General features: G+C 42.0%; 1 protein-coding gene across 1 annotated transcript; it reads right to left on the bottom strand.

The window, feature by feature from the left end:
* Nucleotides 1–979: 979 nt before the first annotated feature.
* On the bottom strand, nucleotides 980–4,571 carry LOC130550771 (uncharacterized). Its single transcript, XM_057328277.1, has 4 exons — nucleotides 4,414–4,571; nucleotides 3,939–4,221; nucleotides 3,627–3,809; nucleotides 980–1,078 (listed from the first exon to the last, which is right to left on the bottom strand). The coding sequence occupies exons 1-4, from the start codon at nucleotides 4,503–4,505 to the stop codon at nucleotides 980–982; spliced, it is 657 nt and encodes a 218-aa protein (XP_057184260.1). The 5' UTR covers nucleotides 4,506–4,571.
* Between the last annotated feature and the right edge of the window lie 13,248 nt (nucleotides 4,572–17,819).

Genomic DNA, 17,819 nt, shown 5'->3' with positions numbered 1-17,819 from the left:
AGACAGGATGTAAGTGTTGAGCATAGGATGTCGGTGGCGGTGTCAGCATCTAGAGATGCAAAGTTGGAGGGAAGAGAGGATGTGACTTTAGCAGAGAGGGTGCTAGGAGAGAGAGAGCGGAGGTTCCGTCAAAAATAAATGGGTGGTGGTGTTGGTGTAGTACATATAGGAAGGAGTATGTTGAAAGTGATGAAGAAGTGGTCAGAAATGAGAAGAGGTGTGACTTGAATGTTATCTGTGGTGGAGTTACGGGTGTAGATGAGATCAAGCTGGTTTTATGATCTGTGAGTACAGGCTGTGGCGAGGCATGTGAGGTCGAACGAGGCGGTGAGGGTGTGGAAGTCCGAGGCATAGGGTTTCTCTAGGTGGATGTTGAAGTCCCCGAAGACTACAAGAGGGCCGCTATCCTCTGGGAATGATGAGAGCAACACATGTGACAACTCAATGAAGTTGTGAAGAGGACCTGGGGGGCGGTAAACTACAACAACACTGAGCTGAGTGGGAAAAGTGATATTAACAGCATGGTATTCAAATGAATGGTTGTTGCATAGGGTAGATAGTGGGGAATATTTCCAATTATTGTTGATAAGCAAACCTGTGCCTCCTCTTCCGGTTTGGCGGGGAGAGTGAGAGAAGGAGTAGTTTGTGGAGAGAGCAGCGGGTGTGGCTGAGTCTTCAGGACGAATCCATGTCTCGGTAAGACCAAGAATGTGAATGTCAGACTGGCTGGCAAACACATGGATGAAGTCAGTCTTGTTCACAGCTGACTGGCAGTTCCAGAGACCCATAGAGAGAGACAGAGGTGTAGAAAGGGATGTGTGAATGGGTCGCGCGTGAAAGTGAGCGCGTCGTGCCTTGCGTCTTGGGTGAGAACACTGTATGCGGTGGAGTACAGGAATAAACTTGAAACACATGGTGTTAGTATACACATAAATAAAAACAAAGCTTATGTTAAATATAGTGATGTGCCTTGCTCGTGTCATTGCTTGGTGGAGTCGCGCAGGTAGAGTCGCAGGTCTTTACACTCTTCGGTCTTCACACGAGGAGGGCTGACGCTTACCGCGCCAGCGCAGAGGCACTGCTTAAGTAAGTGTTGAGATTAGCGCGAACAGAATACAGCTGGAACACGCCTTCTTGATTAGCAAAAACAAAGCCTGAACGACTTGAATGGGCCATGGATCAAACAGCAAACAAACTTGCTCCGTGCGTTTTAAGTGCAAAATTATAATGTCAAGCCGTAACGAGCGGCTAACGGCAATTAATTTAATGTGACTTCAGTAGCAACGGAACAAAAAAGCTAACACCTTAGCAATCAGTCAACGACTAACGAATGATTAAATAAACAAGCTCAAATAATCTTAACTAACAACAGGCAACAGTCCAGTTCAACAGTTAAAACAGCTTAACAGGGTAAATAGCAGGCTCACACACTACCGCAGACTTGTGATGATATTCGCTTCTCACCAGTGATCGGGGTACAACGACTGTAAATGAAAGGATTAAATCAAACGATCTAAAGTTGTTAAAATGTGATGCGATATCAAGTGAAATTAATGAAATCAAATTTTAGAATGTGGATAAAGTTGGTAGTGGTGAAAGCGAAGAAGCAAACGATACGCAGGCTAAAATGAGTCCTGTTTCTGACATGGAGTCAGTAGTTGAAGGTTTGCACAGTGATGACAATTCTCAATGGGCATGGATAACGTTGTTTTTAAAGCACCTTTAAAAAGGAAAAAGACCAAGAAGAGTGTTGTTTTAAAACAAGTAAAAAAGATAGAAAGAAAACAAGAGGAAAGTAACAGTGAAGTTGATGATGGTAGTGAGAGTGATTACTCTGACTCAAGCATTTCAGTTTGTTCTCAAGCAAGTGGGACATATGGTAATTATGGGGCAGCTGAAATTCAAAATTTCTTAAGTGGCAAAAAAATGTAAGAGGTGTAAAAGTGAGCAAGTACTTTCCAAACCTCAGGCAACTTGTTGAAAGCATAAGTCTCGATGACTGAGGGATGCTTCAGTGATCAAGAGGTCTTTAGACTAAGGAAAATAGTGACAAAAAATCAAAATTGGTTAAATAATGGAGAAGATGTGGCTTAGTTTAATCTTTTTAGTGCTTTTTTTCTTTGCGCTGCGATCTCTTCCTCCTTTCAAAAAATGACCAACATTTGCATTGCCACCCTAAATGTGAATGGAGCCAGAGACCACAGGAAAAGAGCAGAGATAAATGAAGCAGTGAAATTGATGTTTTTTTCATACAAGAAACACACAGTGATGAGAGAACAATGCCATTGATTGGGCTAAAGAGCACAACGGCCTCTCCTTCTTAAGCCACAACACCACTTTAAGTGGAGGAGTTGCACTTTTGTTTAATAAGACTTTTAGCCCGTCTTCATTTACAGTAGAAGAGATCATAAAAGGGAGGTTTTGAAAATCATATTTTGGTTCTCTTTTGTGTTTATGTTCCAACATTGTAAATAGACAATGTTTTTTTAGAATATGTAAATACGGAATAGGAAAATGCGATGGTGATGGTTTTTTAATTTTGGGGGGTGAGTTTAACTGTACAGAGGAAAATATAGATAGGAATCACGTTTTAACCACATATGGTATCGAGGAGGAAGCTAATACAAATGATAGAATCAAATGAGTTATGTGATGTGTGGAGAAACTTTAATGACAATGTAAAACCGTACACTTGGTTACATTGACGTGATAATTCGTCATCACTAGCAAGGTTGGACAGGTTTTATTGTTTTACAGTTTTTCTCGATTGCTAAAACACATTTCTTGAAATTATGCCTCGTATTCTCAAAACAGTAAACACAAATCCATAACATCTCACCCAATTCTCCAAACATCCTATTGTCAGGTCAAAATGAAGCTCTCTTCTCAAAACCATTCAAACTTGCTGAAAAAACAAACTTTTCCTGCAGACATGACACACAAGCCCTCAAAAACACCCACACTGCAACATAGTCTTAGACACTGGTGAGATCAATTCAAAACAATATTTCCAAAACTGGTAAGTTATGGTTCTCCCCCTCAAAAACATTTTCACATGAACACAAGACACAACCTATGTATACATTGGCACATTTTTATTCATTCATGTACTACACAGCACAACTGTAAAAAAAAAATTATTCCACCTCAGCATCCCGTCTTTGTTCTGGGTCAGGCCAGAGAATCTCGTCCACATCACAGGCTATATTGGCCCTAGCCAGGCAGCGAGAGTAAAATTCTCTTGCATGCCTGATCCACCCTTGGCATGCATCTATCGATATGTCTAGGCAGGCTTCTTCCATGGCCTGGAGGAGGTGAGCACGGATATAAGGTTCTCGGTCATACACTTTCCACCGCCATGCCGAAAAAAACTCCTCTATCGGGTTTAGAAAGGGAGAGTATGCAGGCAGAAAGATGTTAGAAAACCTCGGGTTATTGGTAAACCAGTCACGAACCAGAGCAGCGCGATGGAAGCTGATGTTATCCCAAACAACAACGTAGTGAGGCTGCTCTGGCTGTGCTGGTTCCCTCAGGTCCAGCTGGAACATATGCTCTCATAAACCATCAAGGAAAGCAGGGAGGAGCCTAGTGTTATAGGGTCCTAGAATGGCATGACGGTGGAGTACCCCTCGTTGGCTGATAGCTGCACACATAGTAACATTCCCTCCGCGCTGACCAGGGACATCTACGATAGCCCGATGGCCAATTATGTTCCTTCCCCTTCTCCTTCTTTTGGTCAGGTTGAAACCAGCCTCATCCACAAAGATAATTTCATGGGGAACAGGCCGGCCTTCAATCTCAAAGATTATCTGCAAAACACATGAAACACAGTAGAGTAAATCACTACCCTGAAGCTCAGTTCAAGAGGAAACAAATGGCAGCATAAACTGCTATACTGTGATGGGACACAATACTTTATACGATATCAAAACTCATACCTGAACATATTCCACTCGTTGGTCTTTCACTCTGTCAGAGTTTCGTTTGAATGGAACGCGGTACGCCTGTTTCATCCGGAACCGGTGCTTTCGGAGGATACGATCAATTGTGGAGAGACTGATGGCATTTATCCCTCTAAAATGATGATTATCCTCAATCACTCTCCTTTGAATCTCTCGCAGGCGGATTACATTATTGGCAATGACCATGTTTACAAGCTCCCTCTCTTGCTCCTCCGACAAAAGCCTTAGCATGCCTCCACCAGGTGGTCGTCTCTGTGTCCTACGAAAATAGAAGCACTCATTACTGTAACTGTCACACATCCTACAGGATTTACAGGAAAAATGGAAACATACTGAAACTCTATCTGTATGCGAGGCAATTTGATGCATTTCTTTATTACAGTAGCATAGTGCAACAATGTTTGCACTCTAAAGTTACTGTACGTAGCAGTCTTACTGTAAGTACACCTACCTGTTTTCCTCCCTGAAGGCTCTGATGATGGAGGTGACGGTGAAGCGACTCAAATTTGGCTGTACTCGTTGCCCAGCCTCCCTCATAGTCATACCATGGACAAGGACATGGTCAACTAAAGTGGCTCGAATTTCATCCGAGACTGCTTGTCTCCTTGCCCTCCCTCCTCCTCCCTCCTCCTCCTTCCTCCTCCCTCCCCCACCCTCCTCCTCCTCCTCCTCCTCCTCCTCCTCCCTCCTTCTCCTCCTCCCTCCCTCCCTCATCCTCTCTCTCTCACGCCTCCTCCTCCTCCTCCTCCTTCCTCCTCCTCCTCCTCCTCCTCCTCCTCCTTCTCCTCTTCCTCCTCTCGCTCCTCCTCCTCCTCTTCCTTCCTCCTCCTCCTCCTCCTTCTTCTTCTTCCTTCCTTCCTCCTCCTCTCCTCCTCTCCTCCTCCTCCCTCTCTCCCCTCCCCCTCTTCCTTCCTTCCTTCCTTCCTTCTTCTTCCTTCCTTTCCTTCCTTTCCTCCTCCTCCTCCTCCTCCTCCTCCTCCTCCTCCTCTTCCTCCTCTTCCTCTTCCTCTTTGACCTATTCCTTCATTTATCTGTGGATCCATTGTTCCAAAGCTCAATGAACTGATTCGGGTCCTTTTGTCTATTTATTGAAGGATCTGATTCATGTGTGTTCAATTTTGACTCTTAGTGTTTCTACTTGGGTAATTGTTTGCTAATTGAGCTCAAGCTGTGCTGACTTGAGTGATCAATATTGAATGCTAGTGGTTTCTAAATGACCACATGGTGTAAGCACTGAAAAATGTAGGGTTTTGCAGTAACAGTTCACCAAATCTAACTCATGTGTTAAAGCAGGGGAATAGTGTTTATAGTTCAGCAAAATGGGTGTGCTTTTTGAAAAATGGCGTTATGGTTTTGAAATTTTAGTTCAAAAGCCTGGTTATAGTGTTTTAGCAATCGAGAAAAACTGTAAACACCACTTTAGCTCTTTTAAAAAACAGTTCCATTGTTTCAATGGGTTTCTCTGATCACAGTTTGGTGATGTGTTTTAACTTTAAGTTCTGTAAAGTCTCAGAGTGCATACTGGCATTTTAACACAGCTTTGTTAAATGATTTGCATTTTAAAGAAGTTTTTGAATTAAATTGGAAACCATTTAAAGACGAAAAAGACCAGTATGCTTCTTTACAAGAATGGTGGGATATTGGAAAATTAAAAATACAACATTGTCAACAATACACTCGGAAGATCACAAAAAAATTAACTGACACAATTAAAAAGTTGGAAAAAGATATTTTAAAGATACAAGAGTTAATACAGACAAATGGGAATCAAGACAAAATTGATTTTCTTTATTCAAAGAGAACTGTCTTATCAGATCTATATAAGAAAAAAGCACATCTGGAAAAGAGCAATTGATTTTTAAAAGCATCTGTATAGTTGTGAGTACAAGGACAAGTCTAGCCGGAGAGAAGTTCTTACCCTCTTACCCAAGAAAGGAGATTTAGGTGATATTAAAATCTGGAGACCTGTCGTTGTTATGCTCAGATTATAAAATTTTATCTAAAACATTAGCAGTTCGTTTAGGAAAAGTCTTGGAAGAAATCGTTCACTCTGATCAATGCTATTGTGTGCCTGGAAGATCAATTTCTGATAATATTTTTTTTAGTTAGAGATTCGATGGAGTACTCTGAGTTGAGCAATTTTAATTTTGGTTTGATTTCCATTTCCATTTAGTCATTTAGCAGACGCTTTTATCCAAAGCGACTTACAGATGAGGGAAACAGTGGAAGCAATTGTAACAACATAAGGACAACAAAAAGCATAAGTGCAAAAAGAAAATTGGTGTCGTATATACTATCACAGTATACCGAGCCAAGGAATTTTTTTTTTTTTGAAAGAGTAGAAAAGAGATAGAGGTCAGAACTGATCAGTCAGGTGCTGACGGAAGAGATGTGTTTTCAGACGGTTCTTAAAGATGGCTACAGAATCTGCTGAACTTGTAGCAGCGGGCAGATCATTCCATAAATGTGGAACCGATCCCGAGAAGGTACGTGAGTGAGATTTTTTTTCCTTTTTGGGATGGCACCACAAGACGTTGTTCGTTTGCAGAGCGTAGGGATCTGGCGGGTGTATAAGTCTGCATTAGCGAGTGAAGGTAAGGGGGTGCCAAATCAGTGGTGGTCTTGTAGGCCAGGAGCAGAGTCTTGAATTTGATTCGAGAGACTATAGGGAGCCAATGTAACTTAGTGAAGAGAGGAGTGACGTGTGCTCTCTTCGGTTCATTGAAGACCACTCTTGCCATCGCATTCTGGATCATCTGTAGCAGTTTGGTTGTGCAAGCTGGAAGTCCAGTCAGTAGCGCATTGCAGTAGTTCAGTCTGGACAGAACAAGAGCTTGGACTAGGACTTGCGTAGCATGCTCTGATAGGAAAAGTCTAATTTTCCTAATATTGTAGAGGATGAATCTACAGGACCGGGTGGTGTTGGCAACATGATCAGTGGATCACCACTCCAGAGAAGGCCTTTGACCGAATTGAACATGATTATTTATGGGAAACACTTGATGCCTTTGGTTTTAAATCGGATTTTATAAAATATATTAAAGTTTTATATAGTGACATTAAGAGTTTATTGAAGGTTAATGGTGGTTTATGTACTCCTTTTAAGGTAGAGCGTGGTGTGCGACAAGATTGTTCATTGTCTGGAATATTGTATACTTTGTCAATAGAACCACTTTTACATAGGTTAAGAACAATTTTAGAAGGGGTGTCTTTGAAAAACTTAAGTTCATTTTAAATTGTCAGCCTATGCAGATGATGTGGTTGTTTTTATTAACATGCAAACTGATGTGGACACTTCGTGGAAAACTTTAAAAGACTTTGAACTAATATCAGCTGCAAAAGCAAACTGGTCAAAAACCGAAGCTCTGCTGTTGGGAAAATGGACTGTTGGTATCCCAAGTCTTCCTGATGGATTATCGTGGACAAAAGGGGGCTTCAAGTATCTAGGAGTATACCTGGGTAATGATACTTTCCATTCAAAAAATTGGGAAGGGATGTACGAGAAACTGAAAGGCAGACTAGAAAAGTGGAAATGGATTAAACCATTGTTATNATTCATGTACTACACAGCACAACTGTAAAAAAAAAATTATTCCACCTCAGCATCCCGTCTTTGTTCTGGGTCAGGCCAGAGAATCTCTCCACATCACAGGCTATATTGGCCCTAGCCAGGCAGCGAGGTAAAATACCTTTTGCATGCCTGATCCACACTTGGCATGCATCTATCGATATGTCTAGGCAGGCTTCTTCCATGGCCTGGAGGAGTGAGCACGGATATAAGGTTCTCGTCATACACTTTCCACCGCCATGCGAAAAAACTCCTCTATCGGGTTTAGAAAGGGAAGTATGCAGGCAGAAAGATGTTAGAAAACCTGGGTTATTGGTAAACCATCACAAACCAGAGCAGCGCGATGGAAGCTGATGTTATCCCAAACAACAACGTAGTGAGGCTGCTCTGGCTGTGCTGGTTCCCTAGGTCCAGCTGGAACAATGCTCTCTAAACCATCAAGGAAAGCAGGAGGAGCCTAGTGTTATAGGGTCCTAAATGGCATGACGGTGGAGTACCCCTCGTTGCTGATAGCTGCACACATAGTAACATTCCCTCCGCGCTGACCAGGGACATCTACGATAGCCCGATGGCCAATTATGTTCCTTCCCCTTCTCCTTCTTTTGGTCAGGTTGAAACCAGCCTCATCCACAAAGATAATTTCATGGGGAACAGGCCGCCTTCAATCTCAAAGATTATCTGCAAAACACATGAAACACAGTAGAGTAAATCACTACCCTGAAGCACAGTTCAAGAGGAAACAAATGGCAGCATAAACTGCTATACTGTGATGGGACACAATACTTTATACGATATCAAAACTCATACCTGAACATATTCCACTCGTTGGTCTTTCACTCTGTCAGAGTTTCGTTTGAATGGAACGCGGTACGCCTGTTTCATCCGGAACCGGTGCTTTCGGAGGATACGATCAATTGTGGAGAGACTGATGGCATTTATCCCTCTAAAATGATGATTATCCTCAATCACTCTCCTTTGAATCTCTCGCAGGCGGATTACATTATTGGCAATGACCATGTTTACAAGCTCCCTCTCTTGCTCCTCCGACAAAAGCCTTAGCATGCCTCCACCAGGTGGTCGTCTCTGTGTCCTACGAAAATAGAAGCACTCATTACTGTAACTGTCACACATCCTACAGGATTTACAGGAAAAATGGAAACATACTGAAACTCTATCTGTATGCGAGGCAATTTGATGCATTTCTTTATTACAGTAGCATAGTGCAACAATGTTTGCACTCTAAAGTTACTGTACGTAGCAGTCTTACTGTAAGTACACCTACCTGTTTTCCTCCCTGAAGGCTCTGATGATGGAGGTGACGGTGAAGCGACTCAAATTTGGCTGTACTCGTTGCCCAGCCTCCCTCATAGTCATACCATGGACAAGGACATGGTCAACTAAAGTGGCTCGAATTTCATCCGAGACTGCTTGTCTCCTTGCCCTCCCTCCTCCTCCCTCCTCCTCCTTCCTCCTCCCTCCCCCACCCTCCTCCTCCTCCTCCTCCTCCTCCTCCTCCCTCCTTCTCCTCCTCCCTCCCTCCCTCATCCTCTTCCTGCTCCTCCTCCTCTTCCTCCTCCTCCTCCTCTTCCTCCTCCTCCTCCTTCCTCCTCCTCCTCCTCCTCTCTCCGCCTCCTCCTGCTCCGCCTCCTCCTCCTCCTCTTCCTCTTCCTCTCCTCTCTTCCTCCTCCTCCTCTTCCTCCTCCTCCTGCTCCCCTCCTCTTCCTCCTCCTCCTCCTCCTCCTCCTCTTCCTCCTCTTCCTCTTCCTCTTTGACCTATTCCTTCATTTATCTGTGGATCCATTGTTCCAAAGCTCAATGAACTGATTCGGGTCCTTTTGTCTATTTATTGAAGGATCTGATTCATGTGTGTTCAATTTTGACTCTTAGTGTTTCTACTTGGGTAATTGTTTGCTAATTGAGCTCAAGCTGTGCTGACTTGAGTGATCAATATTGAATGCTAGTGGTTTCTAAATGACCACATGGTGTAAGCACTGAAAAATGTAGGGTTTTGCAGTAACAGTTCACCAAATCTAACTCATGTGTTAAAGCAGGGGAATAGTGTTTATAGTTCAGCAAAATGGGTGTGCTTTTTGAAAAATGGCGTTATGGTTTTGAAATTTTAGTTCAAAAGCCTGGTTATAGTGTTTTAGCAATCGAGAAAAACTGGTAATGAAACAAATATGTGCTTTATGCTTTTTAATGTGGTAGGATATAAACTTTTGTCAGAACATATAATAAGAACCACCACGGATAAGTAATCTTTACTAATAGTTTATTTAAACAACGGTCATTTAATACCCATGACAACATAGTTTAAAAAAAATCTACACAGTCGATTTTTCATCTTTAGTTTAAAATTATGTTCGAAGGCATTCTGTAAAAATAATGTCTAAACTTGTATGTATTGAAACAAATACTGAAACAAAACAATACTGACACTGGCTATAAAGTGGTATGTTGCAAAATTCCAATGTGTTTTAGTTTCACTTACATTGTCGTTCAGGCTGCCTATGTGCGTTAACTTCTGCTATATATTCTGCTATATCACGGAGTAATTCATCTGCTGCAGGTATATTGATTAGCCTCCCTCTTGCCAATTGAAGACTTCTCTGCATTGTTTCCATTCTAAAATCAAAATAACGTGAAAAAGAACGTTACAGAAGCACTGAAATGCCATTTTTATTGTTTGTTATTACGAGAATTGCCTTTGCAAACTCACTCATTCAACAATAACTGTCCTTAATGGCAGCAGCAGAGCAGTCAAGAGCTTAAAAAAAGCAATCCTTACCTCACTAAGGTTGACTGAAACACATTGGGTCCAGTATCCTCTGTTAACTGCCGAGTGCAGTCATTTAATGTACGTTTGCAGCGCAAAATAAAGTCTCTTCTCGCCATCTTAAAGCAAATTAGATAAACGTTACCAAGTCCATGGGGAATTAGATCTTCTAGTCTGGCTCAGTTCATCAGTGATTGGGTGAGAACAGTTCGAATTTACTGGCTGCGGAAATCAGCGGGAGGGGCTCATTATACGACACACAAAACGCCGTAAATAACGCGCGCTCTGTGCAACCAAAACGGTGTTTTATACGCGCGTCATATGGCAAGACAGCGGCGCAAAAAGCGGCGCTTTTCAAGTGCCTTAGAACGGATGACTTTTCGCGCGTTTTTTACGGCGTTTGGAATCGCGACGCCGTATTTTGCGGCGCAAATACTGTTTAAAACGCCGTCAAAAACGGCGTTCGGATATACAGGTGCTGGTCATATAATTAGAATATCATCAAAAAGTTGATTAATTTCACTAATTCCATTCAAAAAGTGAAACTTGTATATTATATTCATTCATTACACACAGACTGATATATTTCAAATGTTTATTTCTTTTAATTTGATGATTATAACTGACAACTAATGAAAATCCCAAATTCAGTATCTCAGAAAATTAGAATATTACTTAAGACCAATACAAAGAAAGGATTTTTAGAAATCTTGGCCAACTGAAAAGTATGAACATGAAAAGTATGAGCATGTACAGCACTCAATACTTAGTTGGGGCTCCTTTTGCCTGAATTACTGCAGCAATGCGGCGTGGCAAGGAGTCGATCAGTCTGTGGCACTGCTCAGGTGTTATGAGAGCCCAGGTTGCTCTGATAGTGGCCTTCAGCTCTTCTGCATTGTTGGGTCTGGCATATCGCATCTTCCTCTTCACAATACCCCATAGATTTTCTATGGGGTTAAGGTCAGGCAAGTTTGCTGGCCAATTAAGAACAGGGATACCATGGTCCTTAAACCAGGTACTGGTAGCTTTGGCACTTGGGCAGGTGCCAAGTCCTGTTGGAAAATGAAATCTGCATCTCCATAAAGTTGGTCAGCAGCAGGAAGCATCAGAAGCGTCTCGCCTGGGCTAAAGACAAAAAGGACTGGACTGCTGCTGAGTGGTCCAAAGTTATGTTCTCTGATTAAAGTAAATTTTACATTTCCTTTGGAAATCAGGGTCCCAGAGTCTGGAGGAAGAGAGGAGAGGCACAGAATCCACGTTGCTTGAGGTCCAGTGTAAAGTTTCCACAGTCAGTGATGGTTTGGGGTGCCATGTCATCTGCTGGTGTTGGTCCACTGTGTTTTCTGAGGTCCAAGGTCAACGCAGCCATATACCAGGAAGTTTTAGAGCACTTCATGCTTCCTGCTGCTGACCAACTTTATGGAGATGCAGATTTCATTTTCCAACAGGACTTGGCACCTGCACACAGTGCCAAAGCTACCAGTACCTGGTTTAAGGACCATGGTATCCCTGTTCTTAATTGGCCAGCAAACTCGCCTGACCTTAACCCCATAGAAAATCTATGGGGTATTGTGAAGAGGAAGATGCGATATGCCAGACCCAACAATGCAGAAGAGCTGAAGGCCACTATCAGAGCAACCTGGGCTCTCATAACACCTGAGCAGTGCCACAGACTGATCGACTCCATGCCACGCCGCATTGCTGCAGTAATTCAGGCAAAAGGAGCCCCAACTAAGTATTGAGTGCTGTACATGCTCATACTTTTCATGTTCATACTTTTCAGTTGGCCAAGATTTCTAAAAATCCTTTCTTTGTATTGGTCTTAAGTAATATTCTAATTTTCTGAGATACTGAATTTGGGATTTTCATTAGTTGTCAGTTATAATCATCAAATTAAAAGAAATAAACATTTGAAATATATCAGTCTGTGTGTAATGAATGAATATAATATACAAGTTTCACTTTTTGAATGGAATTAGTGAAATAAATCAACTTTTTGATGATATTCTAATTATATGACCAGCACCTGTATATGTATACAAGAAACAGTCAAATAAAAAAAGATGTGACCTCCGGCTTGCCATAGATGACGCGTATCTGCTCTCTCGTCCCACTCTGCTTGTCACAACGTTGTACATCATCTAGCCATATTTGTGGCAGATGTACAAGGGACTTGGTAAACTCCATTCTGAGGCGCTAGCGGAAGTAACTTCTTCTTGAGTTTTACTGGCGGTTGGCAAACCAGCTTATAGGTGCATTACCGCCACCTTATGAACTGGAGTGCTAGCGGAAGTAACGATGCACTGCTTCGCGGCAGAATGGAAGATGCGTGACGTCATGTGAAAAGGGCGTATTAGTAATCGGGGCGTTACTAAACACGCCCACTGAATAGGTCGCAGGCAGCTCGCAGGCTAGCCCGCGGCTTTTAGCCAATCACGAGTGATAGCTTGCCACCGCCAAAGACAGTTTTGCAACCGCCAAAAGAGAAGAAGCAGCCAGCACTCAGCGGGAAATATAAACAGTCAATATGCCGAAGTCTAAGTGGGCAAAACATAAAAAATGTTACAGAAAGAAGTGGGAGAGTGATTCTGAAAAGTTGCGTTCAGCTGTGTTCTTCAGCATCCTGTCAAGTTACAATCGACACCCTGTTACTGTCTGCATTTAAAGGTAGGCTTAAGATCTCCCTCTCTCTGTCTGTCTGTCTTGCTCTTACTTACACACCTGTTTATAATGAGTAAAATGTAGTAATAATAATAGTTAAAATAATAATATTTGAAGTATAAAATATAATTTCAATACACATTGTTGAACTCGTTATTAACGAATTGGGTATGTGAATGATCTTTAAACTAAATCTACACTGTAAAAGTGCATTGTGTGCGGTGTGAGGGCGGGGCCATGGGCCAAAGATGTGAACGTCTTATGTTGTCATTTTGTTACTGTGGTTCCGTTGCTGTTGGTGTATGTCGCTAGCCATAGCATGGTACATTAATTGTGGCATTTAAAATAGCTAAATATTGATCAAATTTAACCAAATATTAATCAAATATTTTGGGTGGTTTTGTGTGCGTTTGGGCGGGTTTTGGACCGTTTTTGGGCTGGAAACCTTCAACTCTATCTGGCAACACTGTCCTCTAAAGGAAGTTGCGAAGTTGTTGATCTGGGCTTTCGTAACCGCTAGGTCAGTGCACGTCTACAGATTAATGAATATTCACAATAAAACGAAGGCGCGCATCAGCGCATTAATAGTCATAAGAAGGATTACAAGCGGTTACGACAGCCAGTGTCAACATGACAACTCACCTTCGTTTTATTTGAATTATTCATGATGTTGTGACCCAAACACTACTTAAGCTTACAGTTTACCTCATAAGCCACGGACATTAATGCAAGGTAAACGCACACGGAAGAGGCAAAACCTACCACCGAGAAATACAAGAAGAGAAACCACAGAAGAAGATAATGAGAAATAGTTTCGTTGGTAAAATGGCTTTGGGCAACAGACAGTCAGGCTTGCACAGACAGAGTGGCCAGCAGGTGAGTGATGTTAAAGCGGCTAGTGCTGCAACGACGCGACGCGTGCGTGAAATGCGTCGACGCTTTGTATTATTTACGTTTATCTGCTGTAATAGTAGTTTCTGTTCCCGGGCGTGTGTAAATTAATCAGCAGAACAAGAGAAAGTATAATTCCCCCGACAAAAAGCGATCGAGAGCCTCGGACGCAGTAAGTTAGTAAATGGACGGAGGAATTCCCCCTAACGTTACCCCCGGAATGCGATCATCACAGCATGGACACGCAATCACAAACGGACGGAGAGGGGCACGTAGATGTAGACTTTCATAATAAATTACTTTTTTGTAATTTAGTTTTTGTAATGTAAAACTACGCTTTACATTAATGATTTACATTAACGCTATTGTACTAGTGTAAGTTAGTGTATGTGAACCTTTGCAGATTGTGACCCTGCATAAATTACTCTTAAGCTTCAAAAAGGACTGAGTATCATGAAACCACCAATGCACTTTTTATGTCATTCGATAGCTTTATGCAAGGAATAAACCAATATAGCATAATTAAGAAACTCTGACCTCCACTGGTACTGTCTGTCAATCTCCAGTCAGCATGCGTGTGTACGGTGACGGTCAGGACGCTACTCTTTCCAAGATGTTCCAATGTTTTCATTATTCTTCATAATGACAAGATGATAGTCTATGGTTTTGTTTAAAATGTATTTTGCTAGAGACTGTGAGTAACGTTACTAGCTGAGTATAGCTTAGCTTATTAGAAGCACTGGAAGCGGTCTGAATATGTTGCGTCTTCATACGAAATAACTCTTTTTAAACCTCTGATTTAACTGTATACTGTCGGATTGATGCAACGCACTATGTGTTAAACATGTAACATGTCATCTCTTCTCGTTTTGTTCTAACTATTACACTAATCGAAAAAATAATCGTTAGATTAGTCGACAATTAAAATAATCGTTAGTTGCAGCCCTAAAAGCAGCAATGAGTAACGTTTTGACCTTAAAATAATGTCTCTAAAATTATTTTAGTGGTAGGACAACTTTTAACTGGATGAATTTTACTGCCGTTACTACCTAAGCAGCCTCCTATCGGCTGAAATTGCACTTGTAACTTTGGTGTTCGGGCCGGTACAAGCCCCGCCTATCCCCTGCTTTACGGCATACGTCACGTTTTAGTCGTAACCTGGGAGAAGTTGGCCAACAGCAGAGCTAACAGTAAGACGAAACTATCCAAAACATCACAATGGCAGAGCCAGCCAAAAAAACAAACAGGGTTTTGTCGGAGGAAGAAAAGAAAGCGAGAGAGTGATCGGACACGAGGCCGGTCACGAATCAATATCGGATGGGCTTACACTTGGTGGCGCGAGCAGCAAGAGGCAACGGGTTGCAAAACATATGCAGACGTAGCGGTCCGGCTCCTGGATTTGTAAGTGTTATTTGTACATTTTTTGTTACTGTCATGTACTTTTGAGCGTATTTGTTATTAGTCTGTGTCATTGGCGCAACACCGGTTCGCACTTTATAAGCGTAAGGTAGCTGAGAGATAATATATGGTTGCCGGTGTCGATAGCTAGCATGTTGTCGTGTCTCGTCATGAATGTGTGTACTGCTTGTAAATAAAGGCTAAACAACCACACTAAACGTGTTGTGGTAAAAAGTAGCAGATTATTTTGTTCAGACCAGTAAACCACGTGAATGTTGAACAGTTCAGTCGTTGATTAGACTAATGTTGTCGTTATATATATGTACTGTACATGCTATGCTCTGTTTTCATACCGAGTTGACTGTAGTTATTACATATATTACACAAAACACAACGCCTGGTCGCGATTGTGTTTAGTGACTTCCGATATAATAACAAAAGAAAAGTACAAACAGATTCAAGTCCATGCGTTGTGTTTCGGGTAAATACAAATGTTCCATGTAGCTAGCACGCTCTGTGCTAACTTCTAACAATCAGCTGCTACCCCCGAGTCTACTTTGAGGTTGTAGTATAGAAGAACATAACACGGACTACTTTACCTGATCGGTGGACATAGTTTGAACGACGTATCTGGGTCCGTCGGCTTAGTAAACAAACTCACGTGTATTGAGCTGCCAGCGGGAAATCTTTGCGACAGTTTTTACGACACTGCATACAGACAATTCCGCTAAACAACCAAGTGGGGCAACAGTAAGCAAAAGTTACTTGTTGCCGCTTTAACAGGAATGCGCTGTATTTGGGTTAACAGTCTTGGCTATAGGTAATGGTCAAAGGGCTTCGCAATGCTCCAAAATTATGTAACATTAAATAATATTATATTCTGTTTACTATTTTTAGACTATATATTATTTCCTTGTTGATGTAGGAATTCATTCTAGGATTTTCTATGATTTTGCATTTGAATAGCCATTGATACAAAATAAATTATAATGGAAAATAATTGTCTTATTTCAGGTATTACTAATACATGCCATCTTGTTGACGATTTTCTTTGCATGTTTGCCCTTAACAGATTATTCAGCCTGTGTTGATTCACAAGCTTGACAGATGCTGATTTGGATGACAAAGTAATGATCAATACTGAGTCAGCTTGTTGAGGGGCTACATACTTAAACAAAGGAGTTTTTTTGGCAAAACAAGCTACTTGGACCAACCTGCCCTGATACACACCAAGCTATGTACTCTCAACTGCATAGGTGGATAGGGTTGATAATTTGGGAGCTCCTTCAAAATTAATCGTGTTATATTTTAAGATTTATGTTTTTAATTGTTATTTTACCGAGGGTAAAACTTATCCTTAAGTGTATCCCATATCAATAATTTTATCCGATCATTCGCTATTACTAGTGGCTAATGTTTCAGACATGTGTGTACCTCTGAGTGCAGATGAGGAAACATTCTAGCTTCAATCGGTGCAGTAGGAACTGGAGGCTGTGGAGAAGCAGGCACGGCTGCTAGAATGTAAAACAGTGCTGGAAACATCCCGGGCTGACGCTCACAAAACCGTGGTAAGTTTTCAACGCAAATGTAATACTCCTACCACTTCTACTCCGCGTATTTCTCTGCACAGGCTTAGAGAACACGACCAGCCAGGCACACCCATGGCGAAAAGCTCAGCCATTGTATCTGACACTCAGTCAGTTTAAAACTAGACTAAAGACTCATCTCTTTAATATAGCTTTACCTAACTCACCGATAACACTGTTAACCCACCTTAAGCAGTATAATTAGCTTGTCGGAACCTAACACACACACACACACCCATCATAATGTGTAACTTTCTTACACATTTTATGAGCGGCCGCCTCTACGCATACGCTAATATCAGTTTTTTGTTTTTCATGTCCCATCCTCAGGTTCCCAAAGACACCAGAGGTCGTCAGTCCAAGCTCCGGTTCTGGCCTGATGCTCTTCCCAGTCCAGCCAGATGCTTATGATGATGAGCAATCCACCTGATGACAACTACAGCCACAACCTAGGATCCCGAGGCCACCAGAAGTCATCAGTCCGAGCTCCGGTTCTGTCCTGATGCTCTTCCCAGTCCAGCCAGACGCTTATGATGATGGGCAATCCACCTGATGACAACTACAGCCACAACCTAGGATCCTGAGAGCACCAGAAGTCGTCAGTCCGAGCTCCAGTTCTGTCCTGCTGCTCTTCCCAGTCCAGCCAGACGCGTATGATGATGGGCAATCCACCTGATGACAACTACAGCCACAACCTAGGATCCTGAGAGCACCAGAAGTCGTCAGTCTGAGCTCCGGTTCTGTCCTGATGCTCTTCCCAGTCCAGCCAGATGCTCGTGATGATGGTCAATCTACAAACCCGATTCCAAAAAAGTTGGGACACTGTACAAATTGTGAATAAAAACAGAATGCAATGATGTGGAAGTTTCAAATTTCAATATTTTATTCAGAATACAACATAGATGACATATCAAATGAATGTATCATTTTAAGGGAAAAATAAGTTGATTTTAAATTTCATGGCATCAACACATCTC

The sequence above is a fragment of the Triplophysa rosa genome, unplaced genomic scaffold, assembly GCF_024868665.1.
Source record: "Triplophysa rosa unplaced genomic scaffold, Trosa_1v2 scaffold426, whole genome shotgun sequence".
NCBI lineage: Eukaryota > Metazoa > Chordata > Actinopteri > Cypriniformes > Nemacheilidae > Triplophysa > Triplophysa rosa.
Note: the sequence above shows the minus strand (reverse complement) of the source record. Positions and strands in the feature narration are given on the sequence as shown.

Bases quoted from the DNA above. Each gene is read 5' to 3' on its own strand.
- LOC130550771 (XM_057328277.1), bottom strand. From the start codon at position 4,505: ATGACTATGAGGGAGGCTGGGCAACGAGTACAGCCAAATTTGAGTCGC. The intron at 4,222-4,413 runs GTAGGTGTACTT...CTATTTTCGTAG, and splicing joins GCCTTCAGGGAGGAAAACAG to GACACAGAGACGACCACCTG. The intron at 1,079-3,626 runs GTACTCCACCGT...TTACTTAAGCAG, and splicing joins CAGCTATCAGCCAACGAGGG to TGCCTCTGCGCTGGCGCGGT.